The 18,514-nt window shown below is 31.0% G+C and overlaps 2 protein-coding genes across 2 annotated transcripts; one reads left to right on the top strand and one right to left on the bottom strand.

Moving 5' to 3' along the window:
* Positions 1-2,227: 2,227 nt before the first annotated feature.
* On the top strand, positions 2,228-4,679 carry LOC125212471. The gene is made up of 4 exons (XM_048112656.1): positions 2,228-2,441; positions 2,559-2,813; positions 4,127-4,369; positions 4,437-4,679. Exons 1-4 carry the CDS (start codon positions 2,433-2,435, stop codon positions 4,488-4,490), a joined length of 561 nt encoding a protein of 186 aa, XP_047968613.1. The 5' UTR covers positions 2,228-2,432; the 3' UTR covers positions 4,491-4,679.
* Positions 4,680-7,458: 2,779 nt separating this feature from the next.
* On the bottom strand, positions 7,459-12,473 carry LOC125213099 (putative disease resistance RPP13-like protein 3). Its single transcript, XM_048113459.1, has 3 exons — positions 11,531-12,473; positions 7,750-9,430; positions 7,459-7,686 (listed from the first exon to the last, which is right to left on the bottom strand). Exons 1-3 carry the CDS (start codon positions 12,438-12,440, stop codon positions 7,680-7,682), a joined length of 2,598 nt encoding a protein of 865 aa, XP_047969416.1. The 5' UTR covers positions 12,441-12,473; the 3' UTR covers positions 7,459-7,679.
* Positions 12,474-18,514: the final 6,041 nt, after the last annotated feature.

The raw sequence follows: 18,514 nt of genomic DNA, 5'->3' as shown, positions 1-18,514 counted from the left end.
ACCGTCCCAGTTTAAGAGTCACATTTTGCCATAAAAATCTATTATCGTCCATATTTGGACATAAAATTTTACCCCATTATTCATCAAAATTACACCCAAATGTCATTATCTACATAAAAATAAATCAAACAATAAAAATGAAAAACCAAAAAGTCAAACCATCTCACTTCATTTATTACACACGCCACCAATTTCTTAAAACTCGTGTCATCACTAATTCTAATTCCTAAACTGGAACGGATGGAGTATTATCAATGGATAGTGAGGCATAAAAAACAATGTATTCACATAGCTATATCCTATATAGATATACTAATGATAGTAAATGTGGATAGCATAAAAGCTAAAACATTTATACTATTATTAATTTGTCCACTTGGCCCATAATTATGGTGTTGTAATTTGACAAAGTTGGTGCAGCGGAAATCATGGTGGAAAATGTTTCTTTTAAGAGGGAATCATGGTGGAAAATGATGATGCAAAAGTCTTCTAATCTTTTTACATTGTTTGATTTTAATATTCTTCTATGTTCTTTCCCAAAAGTTCAATAATTTCTTGATCATCTATTCATTAAGCTAGATAAAATAAATTAATTTTAGTCAGCAGGGTAAGAATAATTTCATATGATACTCACTTCCTTCCTTTCTTGAAAAATAATTTCATCTTATTATTTTGACTTATTTATCAAAATTACTCTACTTTCATTTTTGAAAAAGTTTCACTACACATTAAATTACTAGTGATGTAAAGTCACTTTATTTTTCTTATATGTCTTTTATACTTTCCAAGTTGCGCATTCAAATTTGTAATATACCCAAAGTTCCTTTTTTAGATGAAAGAAAAAATATTTATTTTATTTATTTATTTGACTTATTACACTATTTGAAAGAGAGGTGGTCAACAGTCAACACCCTTTATATGAAGGCAAATTAAGCACTACACTCTTCCAAGCTAATTTCCTTTGTTTTTCCATTTTATTAAATCATTATCCACAAATATTTAATTGAATAATAAAAAAATGCCTAGATCTAGCTAGTGGAGTAGTGCCGTGACCCAGACCTAAAACAAAACGACCAAGAAGTGCCTTCACACACTGGTAACCATTAAAATATTAAATAAATACAAAAAGTACATTTTTAATGTCTACAATTAGTCACTAAAGTGTGCATTGTTTGACTCCCCATCACTTGTGTTCTCACTTGCACAGATTCCAATTGTGTACCTAATTTGTCTTATTTTCCTTTGACAAAACGATAATTATCTTTTTCATTTATCAAAATTATTTTTACATATTTATGCTTAGAAATAGACTTTGAGACAAATTTATGCTTAGAAATAATCTTAATTTTTTTAAATACTGAAAAATCAAGAAAACATTTCTTAAATTACACGTAATATGTGATGCGTACTAAGTACGAGTATTAAATGAACAATAGAGACAATCACGTATTACATTATTAATATAGCATATTTCAAAAATAGTGATATTTATAATAAATTTCTCTTTCTAATGGAATCAATAAGGTGGGCATTACTTTCTACTAATATCATTTTATATCATTTTTTTTATTTACTTCCTCTGTCCAGCTAACATGATACATTATTTTTTCGTACTCCTTGTTTTGAAAAAATAGTGATAAAATAGTTAAAATAGAGAAAAATAAAGTAAGTTAGAAAATAGCGTAGAAGACACTATCTTCTATATTATTATCTTTTCTAATTTATTTTTTCTCCATTTTAATTATTTATTACTTCCTCCGTCCCAAGGAAGATGACCCATTCCTTGGACGGCACGAGATTTTATGCAACTTTATTTTGTGTGTAGAGAGGAGAGAGTAAAGTAAGACATAGTGAATAAAGTAGAGATAAATGTGTTTCCATTTTAAGTAATGAGTCATCTTGTTTGGGACAAACTAAAAAGGAAAGTGGGTCATCTTCAATGGGACGGAGGAAATATCATTTTTCCAAAATACGTGGGACGGAGGGATATAATTACTAATTTTAAAAATTGTACGGTCAAATATAGAAGATTATCATGCAAATATTCAATTCAAATAAGCTCACATATTCCAATGTGTTGATACTCAAACCATTGACTTAATTCACTACCAATTATCCAAGATTCAAGCATTCTAGCTAACTTACAATCAACTCTAGACTTTTCCCTCTAATTTATTTGTTCCCATACCAAAAATCTCCCTTTTCAACACCTACACACATCCATTCTTTGACTAATCTCAAAATCCCATTACTAGACAAAAAACAACAATGATAAATGACTTTGAAAATGATGTATGTTTCCCTCACATTACCAACAGTTAACAACCCACCACCACTGACATTTCACAGACAGAGATAGAAATCAAGATTCAATCTGATTTCCATTCCAATTTCCAATCCATTCACAACCCATATTTCTCTTTCTCTCTCTCATGGGCACAGTAAGTAACAAAAAGAAAAAACACTTGAAGATCTTGATTCCTTCAGCATCAGCATCACTTTTCCCTTTTCGAGTTGTTTGAGGAATCTTGGATTCATTTTTATTGCTATTTTTGTAGGAAAATTACAGGAAGAGTGGGCAGATTCCGGCGTTTGGCGACTGGGAGAATGCGAGTGAGATGCCGATAACGCAGTATTTCGAGTGCGCGAGGCAGGCGGGGCTGCTCCGCTGCAGCTGCTCCGCCGAATGCGGCGGCGCTTACGGTGCTAACGCCGCGTATTGGGGCGGCGGCGGCGGTGTTAATGCTTATGGGGTTGGTTATGAGAAGCCTTTGCCTTTGCCTCGCCGAGTTTATGCCGATCCTGAGCGCAAGGTTAGTTTCACACTACGAGTAAATGTCAAAACTGGTCCTATACTTATGCCATTTTACGATTTTGGTCCTATATTTTATCTTTTGAATTTTTGCATCAAGAACATTTCAACTCGGATCACAATTAGTTCTACACTAACAGTTCCGCCAATTTTTAAACGTTTTAGCCAGAGTTGGACTGTTAAAACCGTCAAAATCGGGTTAAAACTCTTTCAAAATTGACGAAACTGTTAGTGTAGGACCAACTGTGATCCGAATTGAAATTTTTAGGATGCAAATATTCAAAAGACAAAGTATAAGACCAAAATCGTAAAATAAAATATGGTCAGAACCAATTTTAGCATTTACTCTATTTTAAATCATTTCTATAGTTTTTTGATATATTTTGTTTATGGTTAAAAAATAATCTTTGTAAATATTAATCCATGAATTTTGCGTTAAACCTATTTGGTGGATTTTAAATAACTGCATTTTGTGGTCATGTCATTTTCATATAATTGTGCTATCTGCGGGATTCCAACTAGGATATATAGTAATTATTCAAATTACAGAATTATTTCAAAATCTAATCATTTTACACATGAATGAGATGATTGAAAAAAAAAATTTTAATTCGAAATTTAATATTTTTGTTTATAGATCTTATATGGCTCATTAGAATTTAATCAAATTTTATGATTATGATTATTATTTTTCATAGTTTATTAAGTTATGTTACATGTCAAGTATAAATAATTCATAATTTTTAGATTAAATACTTTATATTGATCTATATTGATTGAAAAATATAAAATTTGGACTTTACAATAAAATCTTAGAAGTTAGAGCTATAAAGATACAGTGTAAATGGTGTCGGTATAGTTATTTATGCTGGATCTCATTGATTGCACTATCTACCTTTTAATTCCTTCTACAATCACACACATCCCACTTGAAAATTGGTAGGTAAGATTGTAATGCATCCATATTGACATTAATTTGTTTTATCCTTCTTTCTAACCTTACAAATAGTTATTGATACCACTAATTTATTAATTTACATAAAAATTAAAAAAAAATCGATTTATTCATATTCTCTATTAACTTAAAAAAAGAAATAAAAGAATAAATCAAGCGTAATTTTTATATTATTTGTAAAATTAATGACGTCAACAATCATTGTAAGTTATTTCACTAAATATATTTTTACCTTAACATTATGTATTTCTTAAATTTTTTTAGTTTAGCACACGAGAAATTTTCGATTTTAGCTCCCCGAAACTATTTTATTTTTCGCTCTACCGATCTAATTTTACATTCTTGAAATTTTGTCTCAGACAAGAGGAGTGAACAAGGGGTATCCACATTCAAATGAGCAAATGAAGAAAGTTAAGGTTCGTGACTTGATGAATCAACCAAGATTAAATCAAGCAGTTCCGCACAAACACTATCCAAAACAGAAACAGAGTAATACTACTAAATCCGGAAACCTTGTACAACATAGATCCTCGGTTTCTGCTAAACCCGTGGATGAGGATCTATACAAGATTCCACCCGAGCTACTCGAAAATTCTAAAAGAGTAAGTAATTTACTTTCAATTTATACTTGTGGCAAATATTAGTATCTCATATTGATGTTTTTTTCAGAAAAAAATGCTGGGATTCTTCTCCAAATGCATGGTTCCTCCATGTGCTGCATGAGCCAAGCTTGAGTAGTTTGCATAGAATGATTGAAGCTATTTTACCGTTGTAAGATTATGAAAAGAATTTACAATCAATTTTTCATCTTCATTGATTTTCCCTCCCACGAATTTAGCTAAATCGTAGCAAAGATTAATAGCTTGGGCCAATGTATGTAAACAAGCCTTTCTAGCTATTTTTGTTTACGCATCTACAATGTTTCCTCATCGTGATAGTAGTTGTTTGAATATAGGTAGGTCGAGTTACAAAAAATTATATATTTCCTCCATGCATAATCAATAATATGGTTATTCTACTTTAATCTATTATAAAATTATGAGTCTCTTGTCATTTTTAAAATATGGCCCACCAATTTTTCTATCTTTTACTTATTTTTCTGGCTTTTCTATATCAGAAAAGGTACCCCAAACCCAAACTAAAAATTTTCTTTTCCATTGTTACCAATAAAAATAATTGTGCCCAACATTTTGAAGCCCAATTTGAATATTGGGCTTCACATTTTATTAACATTGGGCCTGGCATTAATATTACCTCTCTCTGTTATCAACATACTGCATCACCAGCCCATATGTTCTCCCTAAGCCTGCTTTAACTTCGTTATTACCAGTTCCATTTGAGTTCAACACGAGTTTTAAAAAATTTAAGAAAAATTGGCAAAAAAAATAGTGAAATGTGGATCCTATATTTACGCTATAAATTTTTAGTTAAAATGTGAGTGGAAAAAAGTTAGTAGAATGTGAAGTTTATTACCATTTATGGAATATTTCAACCAAAACTCCTAAAATGAGACACTCTAATATAATTAACTGAGACTCCTTAATTGGGACGGGAGAAGTACTTAATACTTTCCATATTAATCGAGTCATCAACTATAATTAAATCTTATTCTATTTTGAATTGTCAACTATAGTCAAGTCATTTTCATTTCATATCAAAATCAACACATCTTTAGCCTCTTTTAAATTCACTTATCTATTTTATTTTCTTTAATTTGTACTTAAATCATTAAATACCACTTTTATGAATTACTATGTGAATAACAAAAGCGTTTCAACTACTATGGGAGTCATATATATCCTTTTCTTTTGCTAAATGTAGTATTGAATTTAAAGCGCGCAATTTAAAAAATAGATTAAATAAATTCTCGTAGTGTCGAATAATTACTGTAATGGGGGAGTGTTATATTGCTAACTTATAACTTAATTGCTAACTACAACTAAATAATAACCATTAGATATTCAAATTAAGGACTTAGATCATTAATCCCTAAATGTCAATATGATCAACGAAAAACGTCAATAAAGTCATAGAATTAATTCCAAAAAATATCAATAGGGGTATTAATGTCAATTAACTACATGTTTAGTTATAATTAACTTTTAAAAGAAATCTCAAAACTTTAAATTCATATAACATATATCAAATTAAAGATAATTTCATAAGGATTCCAACGATATCATACATGCATATGTTCCGACGTCAAAATTTGAAAAAAAATTCGAAATTTTTTAATTTTTTCGTACAAGCAGGAATGTCAATATACTATATAAAATATGTCAATATAATACATGTAGAATGTCAATATAATATATGTAGAATGTCAATATAAGCAATGAGTTAACATTCTTAAAGCATTGTGTTGATATTCTCAAAGCATTGTGTTGATATTTTCGAAACACTATATTGACATTTTTATGCAAAACCCTAATTTGGCATCTTTTTGTATCTTTTTTGATTTTATTAATAAAAACGAAAATTACACGTGGCAAATTGTAGACCACACGTTTTCTAAAATCCTATGGCCTTAAATTAGTTGTAGTTAGCAATTAAATGATGAGTTAGCAATTGATCACTCCCCTACTGTAATGTGTATGATATTTGGAAATAAAATTACACCAATTTTAAATACAAAAATATTTTTCTTTCTAATAAAGTGGTCTCATTCTTCACTAATAATACTCCATTCACTTCTCTCTCTCATTTAACTAATCATGTATTCTCCATTCGTCCCAACTAATTTGAGTCAAAACTTGTGGGCACGAAAATTAAGAAATTGTGTTGAAAAGTAGAAGAGATGAATAAAGTAGAAAAGATAAAAAGAGTAAGTAGATGATGTGATGATGGAATAAAGTAAGAGTGATTGAATATTTTGTTTTTTGTCAAAAAAGAAAATGACTCAATTTAATTGGAATATCCCAAAAAGCAATACGATTTAACTTAATTGAGACGGAGGAATAGTAAAACCTATATCTTTCAAACTTTGTTTATTTTTAAGGAACGAAGGAGTAGTAAATTTATCTAAAGGCAATTAATTCTTATATCGACCTTCTTATTGAAAAGTGAAAACATGATACATAAATATCAGGGAATTTTTGTTAGGGAGAAGTTGCTTCCATGAGGCCATGACTATGAGAACATCTCCAAAGGAAGAAGGTATATAGGAAATGTATATTTAAGATATATTTATCTTCTTAAAAAGTGAAATATACCCTTCTACAAAGTAACACATTTCAAAAGGAAAATGTATATAGAAGGGTAAAATACCTTTTAAAAATAAAATAATAGTACAAAAATGTATTAAAAATAATAGGATAATACCTTCTCAAATACTTTTCCCTTGGAGAAGGGTTTTTCATGAAAAGAAGACAAATATGATAGGTATAAAATTTTACCTCTCCCTTGATGGGGAGGTAAAAATATCTCTTCAAAATGGAAAAATGTATAATACCTTCTCAGATACCTCACCCAGAATAATTTTTCATGAACAAAAAGTAAATATGGTAGTTATATTAGTTTACATCTCCATTTACCTCTTCCCTTGGAGATGTTATGAATAAGCGATTGGACTTCACTTTACCTAATCATACTAAATTGTAGAATATAGACGTAAATTATCGAAGTTTTGAATTAATGTCTAGCCAACAATCCTAAAAAGCTCATAAGATTGAACAAGTTTAAAAGGTATACTCCATAATCATATATACAAGCAACACAATTGCCTAACTGATTATTACAAACAAAGATCCATCGGTATCCTTAGAATAAAAAGCACAAGACATGAGGTTCATGCAAATAATATATCCAAACACAATCAACATTAAACTACAAAAAAACTGAAACATAATAAACCAGAAGACACCTCGAGTCTTGTTGTTGAACCCATCACTCGAACTCCACTTTGTTTCTCTGTCAGAACCTGAAATGAGGCCAACTTTATAGACGTACGTATATGAAAAGATGAGCAATTAAGTAGCTTCACCTGTGGATGATGATGTGTTTGGGCAGATGCCACAGATTCGGGCATTCACGGATCCGGATTTGTTCAAGGCACGGCATTCCACCTTCCTTTATGATGATACAAACCAAACGAGATATATTTTTGAGGGAGAGGGCCTTGAGGCAGGGATACTGGCCATGAAATATCTCCATCCAGTATAAGCTGCCAGAAATCTTCCAGTGCTTTATGGTGAGATATTGTAGCTTTGGTAGCTTACCCAACTCTTCCATCGAAACATTCATCATTTTCGACAGCGTTAGGTGAGTGAGATTGGGAGGGAACACGCTCGCAGCTGGACATTTTGAAACGTGTTTATTCCCTATAAGTGTAAGCGACGTGAGATTCTTGAGATTGGAAATGAATTTTCGAAATGTACAAGAGTCATGCTGCAAAAAATATTCGTATGTTAGGCGTAGTTTCACAAGATTCGTCATCTTTCGCAGCGACTCACTTCCCCTGATTACCAAATCAGCATTATCTTCCTTGCCAGTCTCTATATTTATGCCCAATTCACGAATATCGGAATCAGGCGGTAGTCCCGAGCTCATCCCCACCCAATCCAGTAGCCTGATACCCTTCAGACTCTCTATTCTTTTCCAGTTCTCTACTTTCATGGCTCTGCCGCGTACACTACGTGCACCGAAGTCACGCAAGCTTTCCATTTTCAGTGCAACACCTCCGAACTCTACATATTCCACATAAAGAAACTCGAGTTTTTTAAACTCACTAAACCAGCTTGGGAGCTTCAAATAAACCCTACTCCGATATGTATCTATTCTCAAGTACTTCAATCCAACCAAGCCCCGAAAAGAGTTTGGAAATTTCTTAAACCAAAAACCATCAAGATAGAGTATCTTAAGGAGTTGAAAGTTCTTCCATTCACGAGATGAAATATCCACACCAATATACCCTACATTAAAGAGGAAGACAGAGTGAAGATACTTATTCTCATTTGAGGAGAAACTTTCAAATGATTTGTTGTAGACAAGATGACGAGGTTTATATGAACATCCTCCCTCCCCTCCCTTCACAATCTTCACACCCATTTCCTCCTCAGCTTTGCTTAAGCATACATCGCGAAGAAGATCATGGAGACGAAAACTTTTGACTCGACCATCGACGGTTAGATCCTGAATTTGAAGCATGCTTCGATTGATCAACTCATTCAGATAACCTCTTCCAATATCCTCAATACTTCTATTTCCTTTCTTCTGGATCAAGCCCCGTGCACGCCATATTCTTGCTACCTCATTTGAAGGGATAGTAGAGTCTTCTTTGAAAAAGGCTAGACATAAGAAGCATGATTTCAATTGGGGAGATAAATTCTGATAACTCAGCCCCAAAATATTTGGTATATTGTTTTCGGGGATATCGGAATCTATTTGGTCGAGAACTTGTTGCCATCTGCTCTCATCTTGAGCACCAGCAAGTAAGCCTCCTATCACACTTATTGCCAATGGCAGACCATTGCATTTTTTCAAGATTTGTCTTCCTATACTCTGTAATTCTTCTGGACACGTGCCAATGGTGCTGTTAATGAATGCTTTTTTCAAGAATAATTCCCAACTTTTCTCGGAGTCTAGAAGCTTCATCTTATGCTCATATTGATCGTGCTTTGTAATAATTTTGTTGCGAGTTGTGAGAATTAATCTACTTGTTTGATCTGTAAGGACATAAACCTAGTTTTAGAAACACTGTAATTCTACTTGTGTCGCCATTTTAGCAATTTATGATGGTAGTAACGGATCATCAATGAGGTAAACAAGATTAATAGTATGTAAAAATTAGGATACCTTTTCTATAGTCATACAAAAATATATAAATTGGGAACAAACTAAATCACTAATAATTTTTACATGGAATTTTTTGAATTATCTACTACTCCCTCCATCTCACATGATTTTACCCAGTATTTCATTTTAGTCTGTCCCACATAATTTTACACATTTCACTTTTACCATTTTCTATAGTGGACTTCATATTCCACTAACTCATTCCTACTCACATTTTATTATAAAACCAATACTTTAAAAATAGGACCCACATCCTACCGACTTTTTCCAACTCACTTTCTATTATATTTCTTAAAACATGTGCCAAGTCAAACTGTGTAAAATTATGTAGGACGGAGGGAGTATTATACATTGGGGATAATTAATTTTGGTGCATGTCGAGTTATCTATCAGTCTATCACTCACTGGTTAATAATATACACCAAATCCGAGTATTTGATTAAGATAAATTATTTTATCAGTTATATCTATATGGTTCATTTAGTTACATACTACTACTAGTATTTTTCCTTCTATGTAATGTTAATCTATTGTTGAGTATTTTTATAAATGAATAATGATTTAACTAAGTTCCAGATATTGATTACTTGCATAAGTAACCTAATTACGTGATTTATATGCATATATGTGAATTGTTATTTTTTAAAATTCTTTTTTCCATCAAATATTAGTTATTACATGCGTTAATTTTATATTACTAATTTAGCAAGTATTAGTTTTATTACATTAAAATTATTATAAATTGGTCCTTTACATATAAATGATGAATTCATGTATCATTATTAATAAACCGTTTGTAGTGCAAGTGTGCAACTAGTATTTGGCAAAAAAAAATTATTTTTGAAAAATGCTCACTATATTTGAAAAACCGATCCAGCTGGTCGGCGGTTCAAGGTCAAATCAATTGGTTTTTTTCGGTTAGAGTGAACTACACTAATAGTCTCTTATCTTATTAAAAGATACACCAATGGTCCCTGAAAAAATTTTATATCATTTTCTGTACTTAGAAATTACATTTTTGGTACTTGCTGGTCTTTTATACACCTCTGCATTTGAAAAATCTCCTAAATGTCATGGAGGACATTTTCAGAATTTGGAAATTACAATTTTAGTACCTCTTCAATCATGCAATTTTTTTTGACATTCATAAAAATACATTTTTGGATACAAAATATTTACATTTCTAATACTAGTCCATTTTATATTTTTACAAGTGAGAACATTTTCTTATGAATTAATTCACTTAATTTTTTTAAATAATTACTTGAATAACGTATAGATTAAGCTTTATATTGAAAAAAATTATTATAGTTTACTTTAATATTTTTAGTAAAAAATGTTCCTTGAAATAGTTCGCTTTAATTTACGTTAGATATAATTCACTTAAATTTTAATTACTATACTTAAAAATGTTTTTCACTATACTATGTTTTAACTAATGTAATTAAAAAATTTATTTTTCACTTAAGTATAGTAACATTTTAATATTTAAGTAACATTCTTTATGTAAAAAAGTATAATTGAGTTTATAGAAGAAAATGGTGATGGAAGAAAAAAATAAAAAATTAAGGGGAGAATAGAAAGATCCAAAATACCCCAAAACTATAAATATTTACACTAGTGGTGTCTAGGATTATTTTAGTCTTAAAGTACCAAAAATGATAAAAATTTTATAGGGACCACTAATACATTTTTTGACAAGATCAAGGACAATTAGTGTAGTTCACTCTTTCGGTTAAAATGGCACGACATTTCACTAGTTCAGTTCGGCCCAACCCAGTACTAAAAGCCTAAAACACTTTCAAGAACCAAAACGTCATAAAATGATAGCAATAACTAATATTTCCTACTAATAAAAATAATGACTTAAAAATTCAACAAGCTCTACCGATGAATATTTGCAAATATGGTTAGGTTTTGCATTTAGACAATATGATTAAGGACTCTTAAAATGGAAATAACAAACGTACCTTGTTGATTGGGGAAAGCACCGTCGAAAGAATCCCAATGTTGTTGCTCCCACACGTCGTCCATAACTATGAAATAATTTGTTCCCTCCAGTTGTTTGTAAAGCATTTCTTTAAGCTTCAGTAGGAGATATTGCTTATCCTTCATTGACTGCTCCAATTTCTGGATATTTTTATGCAGTATGTTTTTCTCCTCCTCCGATCTGGACAGCTGCAATATGATTTGCTTGGTCGTCTCTTGTGGAGTAAATTCACTCGACACCACAACCCAACCTCGCCGATAAAATGGACCGCGAACGACTTCGGGGTGGTTGTATATCTCCCGAGCAAGTGTGGATTTACCGATCCCGCCCATGCCTTGTATAACCGCAACCGAAAGCCCTCTCTTCTCCTTATCCAGAATCGATTTTCGCAGCACCTTCTTCACTGCATCTTCCGTGCCAACCAAATGTTCATCCTTTTGCCAAGGACACAACCGCCGCCGCAATTCAACTTGCGGAATCCCAGCCTCGATGATCTGTATCTCGTACTCAACGCGTCTTTTGTGAATCGTGACAAGCCTAGCTCGGATCGAATCGATCTCATCCCCAATTTGGTCGAGGTGGTGCATGCGCTTCGGGAAGCTAGTGAATCTTATGGGAAGACCTCTGCTCTTGACGTTCTCGACATTGATGAGGAACATTTCGATGGTGTCTTCGGCATCGAAAGCTATTTCTCTGAGCTCCCTTATCCAATCGCGCACTCTTTCCTCTTTTGCTTCCCTTCTGTTAGCGTCTCGTAAAAAAGATTGCATCGATTTCAGCTCGTCTTTCAGCAACCGCACCTTTCCCTCCACGCCTCGCAGGGAGATCACCTTCTTGATCAGCAGATTGCCGAGCAGCTTCACCACAGATGAGATTGCCGCATCTGCCATATCAATATCGCTTGGATCTCTTTGAAATGCACACTTTTCAATTGTTAGTCACCTTTTGGTTTGAAAAGGCAACGCAAAATACTCCCTCTCTCCGTCCTTCATAATTTTTCACCATTTGACCTGACACGAATTTTAAGAAATATAATAGAAAGTGAGTTGAAAAAATTGGTGCCATGTGGATTCTACTTTTATATACTCTCTCCGTCCCAATAAATATGAAACGTTTGCTTTTCGGCACATGATTTAATGTAGTGTTGTTTTGTGAGTTAAAGAAGTGAGAGTAAAGTAAGAGAGAGAAAAGTAGAGAGAAAATTATTTCTATTTTTAAGAAACGTTTCATTTTTAATGGGACAATCCAAAAAGAAAAACGTTTCATTTCTAGTAGGACAGAGGGAGTATTAGTTTTATAAAAAAATGTGAGTGAAAATAAATTAGTGGAATATGAGATCCACAGGAACAAACGAAAAAAGAAATATGTGACAAATTTTTAGGGGACGGAGGGAGTAATTTTATAGCAATTGACTCTTGATGTGAATTGTTAATTTGACTTTCCCTAATCCTCTGCCTCACCCACATGGCCACATGCATTACTTGTACACATGTGAACTTATTCCATATCAACTGACGATACGAAGATGATTATAAATTTATAATTGCTGCATCCATCATTAATAGTCGTGCTTCCTAATTTTGTTTGGTCCGTCCAAAACGGTCAACTCTTAAAACCATCTCAAATCATTACACTAAACTCAAACCCATCATTTTAGTGTAAATATCACACTAAATATTGATTTTATTCCAACCATTTACATTAAATTCTGATTAAAAAGAATATTCTCCACTCACTTACTTTTTATACTTTTCAATCATATCTATTTATTTTATCTAAATTACACACTAACCCAATATCAATTTGTCAATAACTTTAATTAAATTATATTATATAAAATAACATAATAAGACTTATTAATTAATATGACTATATATAATATTTATTATTTATCACATAAATATAATATAATTAAATACGTGTAATTTTAATTATTAATCTTTCTGTTGTTTTTCGTATTTAGCTTATATTAGTATAACTTTTAAGTTTATTATATCTTCTTAATCTTATTTTATATAGGTCACATATCTTTTTATGCATATTTTTATTTTGATTAGGTTGTGTCTTTATATTTTTATATTCTTAATCATATTTTAGATTTTTAGTTTTTTCTTTTGACTTAATTTTATAAAAAAAACGTGTATGAAGAAATGGCCAGCCCACTAATCAATAATTAAATAACATTAATAGAATTATTTAGATTTTTATTTGTTATCTTCTTCGGCAGGTCGTCAGTGTGTTTTACTGAAGTACCGTAACTTTTTTCTATTCCTTTTCTTCTTGCATTTTTATTTCTCTTCCTTCCTTTGTTCATTTGATAAAAATAAAATGATTTGGACTTAAATACAATAAATCAAAATCAAAAAAGGTTTTTTGGTATACTTTTAGCACAAACTTAAAGATAGGTATTTTTTTCATCAAAACCTATAATAGGATTGGTTTTCAGTACTATTGGAGATATTTTTCTATTGCATTTTAAGTTTTGCAGTATTGTTGGAGATGTTCTAAGACCATCTCCAACCGTACTTCATAAATGAGTTTTGGTGTTGAAATCTTCTCCAACCATACACCAAACTAAAACCCATTTTTGGTGTTTTTAGTGAAATAACACCAAATATGGTGTTATTGCAAAAATTTTGTGAGACAAAAACCCAAAAATGGTGTAAATTTTGAATTTGGTGTAAATGATTAGAGTAAAACTATTTTTTGGTATGACATATACTTAAAAATGAGTTTGAGTTTGGTATAAATGGTTGGAGATGGTCTAACAACTTTCGTCCACCTAAAAACTCATTTCACACTGAAATTATTTTAATTGAAATAATTTAATGGAGACATCAGATACATTATATAACTTTGTTTTTCTAAAGAGTCAATTTAATATGGTAATTGTGTTTTACACCTTATCGAATTTATTGTGTTAAGTTGTACGGCATCAAATACATTGTATAAATAATAACTTTTGAAGCAATACAAATTTTAATATAAAATTAATAAAATATAATAGAAATAGAAAGAAAAAATATTTTGTTGAAAAATAGGTTTCACCTTATAAAGAAAAAGAATTTTCCTAAAATGAAATATTTTTACTTTTAGAAAACACCAGAAAAGAAGAATTTCTTAATTTAAGAAACGAAAAAAAGTATAATAAATCCAAACAACAATGGCACCTAAAATATTTCACAAGCCTCCATCTGCCCATTCAAAAATTGGATATTAAATCCGAACAAAATTGGAATTTAAAATGTGATTCAACTTTTTTGGATTTTAAATTGATTTTTAAATATTTTATCAAAATTTTTTTGGTCAGGATATACATAAATAGGAAAAAACACAATTATTTGAAAAAATGGAGTATTAAATTCGGTTAGTTTGTTCCACAATTTTAAATTAGTTCGATTAATCATGAACTTTGAAGAAAGCGCATTGGATTGGTTTTAAGCTCCATAAGTTTCGTTTGCTATTCAACCTATCACTAATTGGTTTTGAGAATTTTATAAGCTTTTATAAACATTTTTAAAACTCTGATAAGATCACGTTTACATTTTTATGTTTCTATTTCCCTAGGAGGAGCACTAGGCAGCCGACAAAAATTTCACTAAATATTTTTACCTAATGTATTTCTTCAAAAAAATTTCATCATTGGGTATAATCAACAATCAAATTAGGAGATAAAAGAAAGTTAAGGTTCGTGACCTGATGATTCAAACCAAGATTAAATTAGGCATGTTCGTCACAAACACTATCCAGAATAAGATAATATTACTAAAACAAGAAACCTCGTACAATAGACCTAAACCCTAAACACTAGACATTCCACCTTAGTCCTGAGCTACTCGAAACGAGTATGTTATAATTTGTTTTCAGTTTATGCATGTGTTCAAGATTATCTCATATTGATGTTTTTTTAAGAAAAAAAAAATGTTGGGATTCTTCCCCAAATGCAACAAAGAATTTGAACGAAGAAATGGATCGCTTATTTAGTTTGCGTACATAGAATGATTGAAGCAACTTAAACTTGTTTAGATTATGAAAAGAATTTTCCAATTAAATTGTTCTCTAACTAAGAAATGTGCCATCTTAGCCGGGACGGAGGGAGTAATATATTATCGCGGATTAGTTAAAATTATCTGTCATGAGTATGTGATGATTATGTTGTGAACTGTTTTCCTAATTTAAAAAAAGAAAAAAAGTTTTTCTAATGGTATTCCATCAAAAAAAATTGTGCGATTATCTGAATACATTAATTATATGGGCCGATATTTTTAAGCCTAATATGAATATCGAGCTTCATACTTTATTTATTCTTAAAACCAAGCCTGAAATGAATATTTTGTATTGGGCTTGGCATTTTTGAAGCCCAACATCACCATTCATATGAAACATGCACTATCTCTCTAAATTGTCAGAAGCCTTGCTAACTAGAATAACCTTTTTAATTTCTCATCATACCATCTCAGAAAGAATCATCCTATGATTTATTTGGTGATAGAAATCTTATGCATTGTAATAAACACATGTTAACAAATGAGATTATTCCTTAATACTACCTCTGTTCTAGCATGGAGTCATTTTATTTTGTGCACTTGTTTGAAAAAAATAATTATAAATGGTAAAAGTGGAGAAAGAGTAAAGTACGAGAGAAAATAATGTAGATGAAATTCTTCTCTATATTATTATCTCTTATAACGCAGTATTTCGAGTGCGCAAGGCAGGCGGGGCTGCTCCGGCAAATGCGGCGGCTCTTACGGTGCTAACGCCGCGTATTGGGGCAGTGGTGTTAATTCTTATAGGGTTGGTTAGGCCATTCACATCCTTGTCTCTTATCCGTCTCTTAACCGTCTCATCTCTTTAACATTCATGGGCCCCACTGTACTTTTCAGCTCATCTCTTAACTAAGAGACATCACATGCATCCCTCCATCTCTTAACCATCTCATCCCTTAACTATTCATTCAATTTCATTTTTTATTTTTATTTCCAACAAATTCAATTAATAAAAACACACTTCATTAAATAAAATAAAATTATAATTTAAATACCTAAAAAAATAAAAAAGACATAATTTAAAAAACTAGAAATTACAAATTGCACACTTAAATTCAAATAAAAAAAAATGGAGGCAAATAAGCAGAAGGAGTTCTCTAGTGACGAAAAATTAAATTTTTAAAAAATTGATTTTTAAAAAAATTGATTTTTTTTTCAAATTGAATTCAAATTGCACACTTAAATTTTTTTTTTTTCAAAAAATTGAATTTTTTTTTAAAATGAATTTTGACGTCATTATTACGACGCCCACTCGCATGCCGGCGAGTGGACGTCACGCCCCGCGCGTGTCTTGCCAGCTCGAGACCGGCCTCTTCGGGACGCGTCACACATCGAGACGGCTCGTCTCTTGGGGACGAGATGCATGCCGCATCGCCGTCTTGATGTTGTCTCGTCTCGTCGAGACGAGATAGGGACCGCATCGAAACGCGATGTGAATGCCCTTATGAGAAGCCTTTTCCTCGCCGAGTTTATGGTTCTCACTACTTTTTTTAATCCTTTTAATTTTTTCCTATATTTTGTTTATAATAAAAAATTATTTTTGTAAATATTATTCTTGCGTTTAACCTATTAAGTGATTTAAACAACTGCATTTTGTGGTCACTTAATAATTATTCAAACTATGGCATTTTTTTCAAAATCTAATCAGTCCGCAAGATTAGGAAACAAAATATTACTGTACTAAAGTATAAAAATTTTAATTTTTCTCAAACGTCTCTTCCGTTTACAAAATTATGTATTATTGTGATTCTCAAAACAATATTATTTCATTAAATAAGTATTTTTTTCTTATTACAATTAAACAACATGTTTTGAACATTACTAAAGACATCGTTTAATACATAAATGAGATGAATCAAAAAAATTGAAATTTGTAAATTAATATTTTTGTTTACCAATCTTATACGACTCATTATAATTTAATCAAATTTTATGATTAGAATGATGATTATTTTTCATAGGTTATTAAGTTAAATGTAGTTATTTTATATGTCAAGTATAAATAATTCATAATTTTTATAGTATATATAATATTCCAGTATGCAGGCTGGAAGATAGCTATAGACTGATCTATATTGATTGAAAAATCTAAAATTTGGACTATTACAATATAATCTTAGAACAATAAAGATTACAGTGTAAATGGTGTCGGTGGAATTATTTATGCTGGATAGTGCATATCAAACCTTCTACAATCAGTCAGTCAATCACATACATCCAATGAAAAAATGGTAGGTAAGATTGTAATGGATCCAATTAAAATCTATAAAATGTAGCAACTTAAATAACTCAATTGGTACGTTACAAATATTTGGGCTGCTTGTGGGTCAAATACATTTTTTCTAATCAGATAGGATCAATTTTGACAGCTCTAGTCACGGTTCATTGCGAGTGTGCTAGTTTCACTTATTTTTCCACCAAAAAATATTACTACTATTGAATACTACTCCCTTATATCTTGTGGGAGAAATGTTTTTTAATCCATACTGACATTAATTTATTTTATTCTTGTTTCTAATACCTTACCAATAGTTATTGATACCATTAATTTTAAGTTACATAAAAATAAAAATCGATTTATTCATATTCAAGCTTTAACTTCAAAAAAGAAATACTATAAGAATAAATCAAGCTTTAATTTTTATTAATGACGTCAATAATCATTTAAGGTATTTCACTAAATCTTTTTTTACCTTACATTATGTATTTCTTGAATTTTTTTAGTTTAACACACGGGAAATGTCGATTTAAGCTCCCTGAAACTTTTTTTTTTGTTCCTGCCCGATCTATTTTATATAGCTTGAAATTTTGTGTCAGGCAAGAGGAGTGTTATCCACATACAAATAAGCAAATGAAGAAAGTTAAGGTTCGTGACTTGATGAATCAACCAAGATTAAATCAGGCAGTCCCTCACGAAC

This window comes from Salvia hispanica, chromosome 3, assembly GCF_023119035.1.
Source record: "Salvia hispanica cultivar TCC Black 2014 chromosome 3, UniMelb_Shisp_WGS_1.0, whole genome shotgun sequence".
NCBI classification, from domain to species: domain Eukaryota; kingdom Viridiplantae; phylum Streptophyta; class Magnoliopsida; order Lamiales; family Lamiaceae; genus Salvia; species Salvia hispanica.
Note: the sequence above shows the minus strand (reverse complement) of the source record. Positions and strands in the feature narration are given on the sequence as shown.

What these genes read in the sequence shown, in the direction of transcription:
- LOC125212471 (XM_048112656.1), top strand. An exon ending in ATGCCGATCCTGAGCGCAAG is followed by an intron (nt 2,814 to 4,126) that starts GTTAGTTTCACA and finishes ATTTTGTCTCAG; the next exon opens with ACAAGAGGAGTGAACAAGGG. An exon ending in TACTCGAAAATTCTAAAAGA is followed by an intron (nt 4,370 to 4,436) that starts GTAAGTAATTTA and finishes TGTTTTTTTCAG; the next exon opens with AAAAAAATGCTGGGATTCTT.
- LOC125213099 (XM_048113459.1), bottom strand. Translation starts at nt 12,440, where the DNA reads ATGGCAGATGCGGCAATCTCATCTGTGGTGAAGCTGCTCGGCAATCTG. An exon ending in TGCTTTCCCCAATCAACAAG is followed by an intron (nt 9,431 to 11,530) that starts GTACGTTTGTTA and finishes ATGTCCTTACAG; the next exon opens with ATCAAACAAGTAGATTAATT.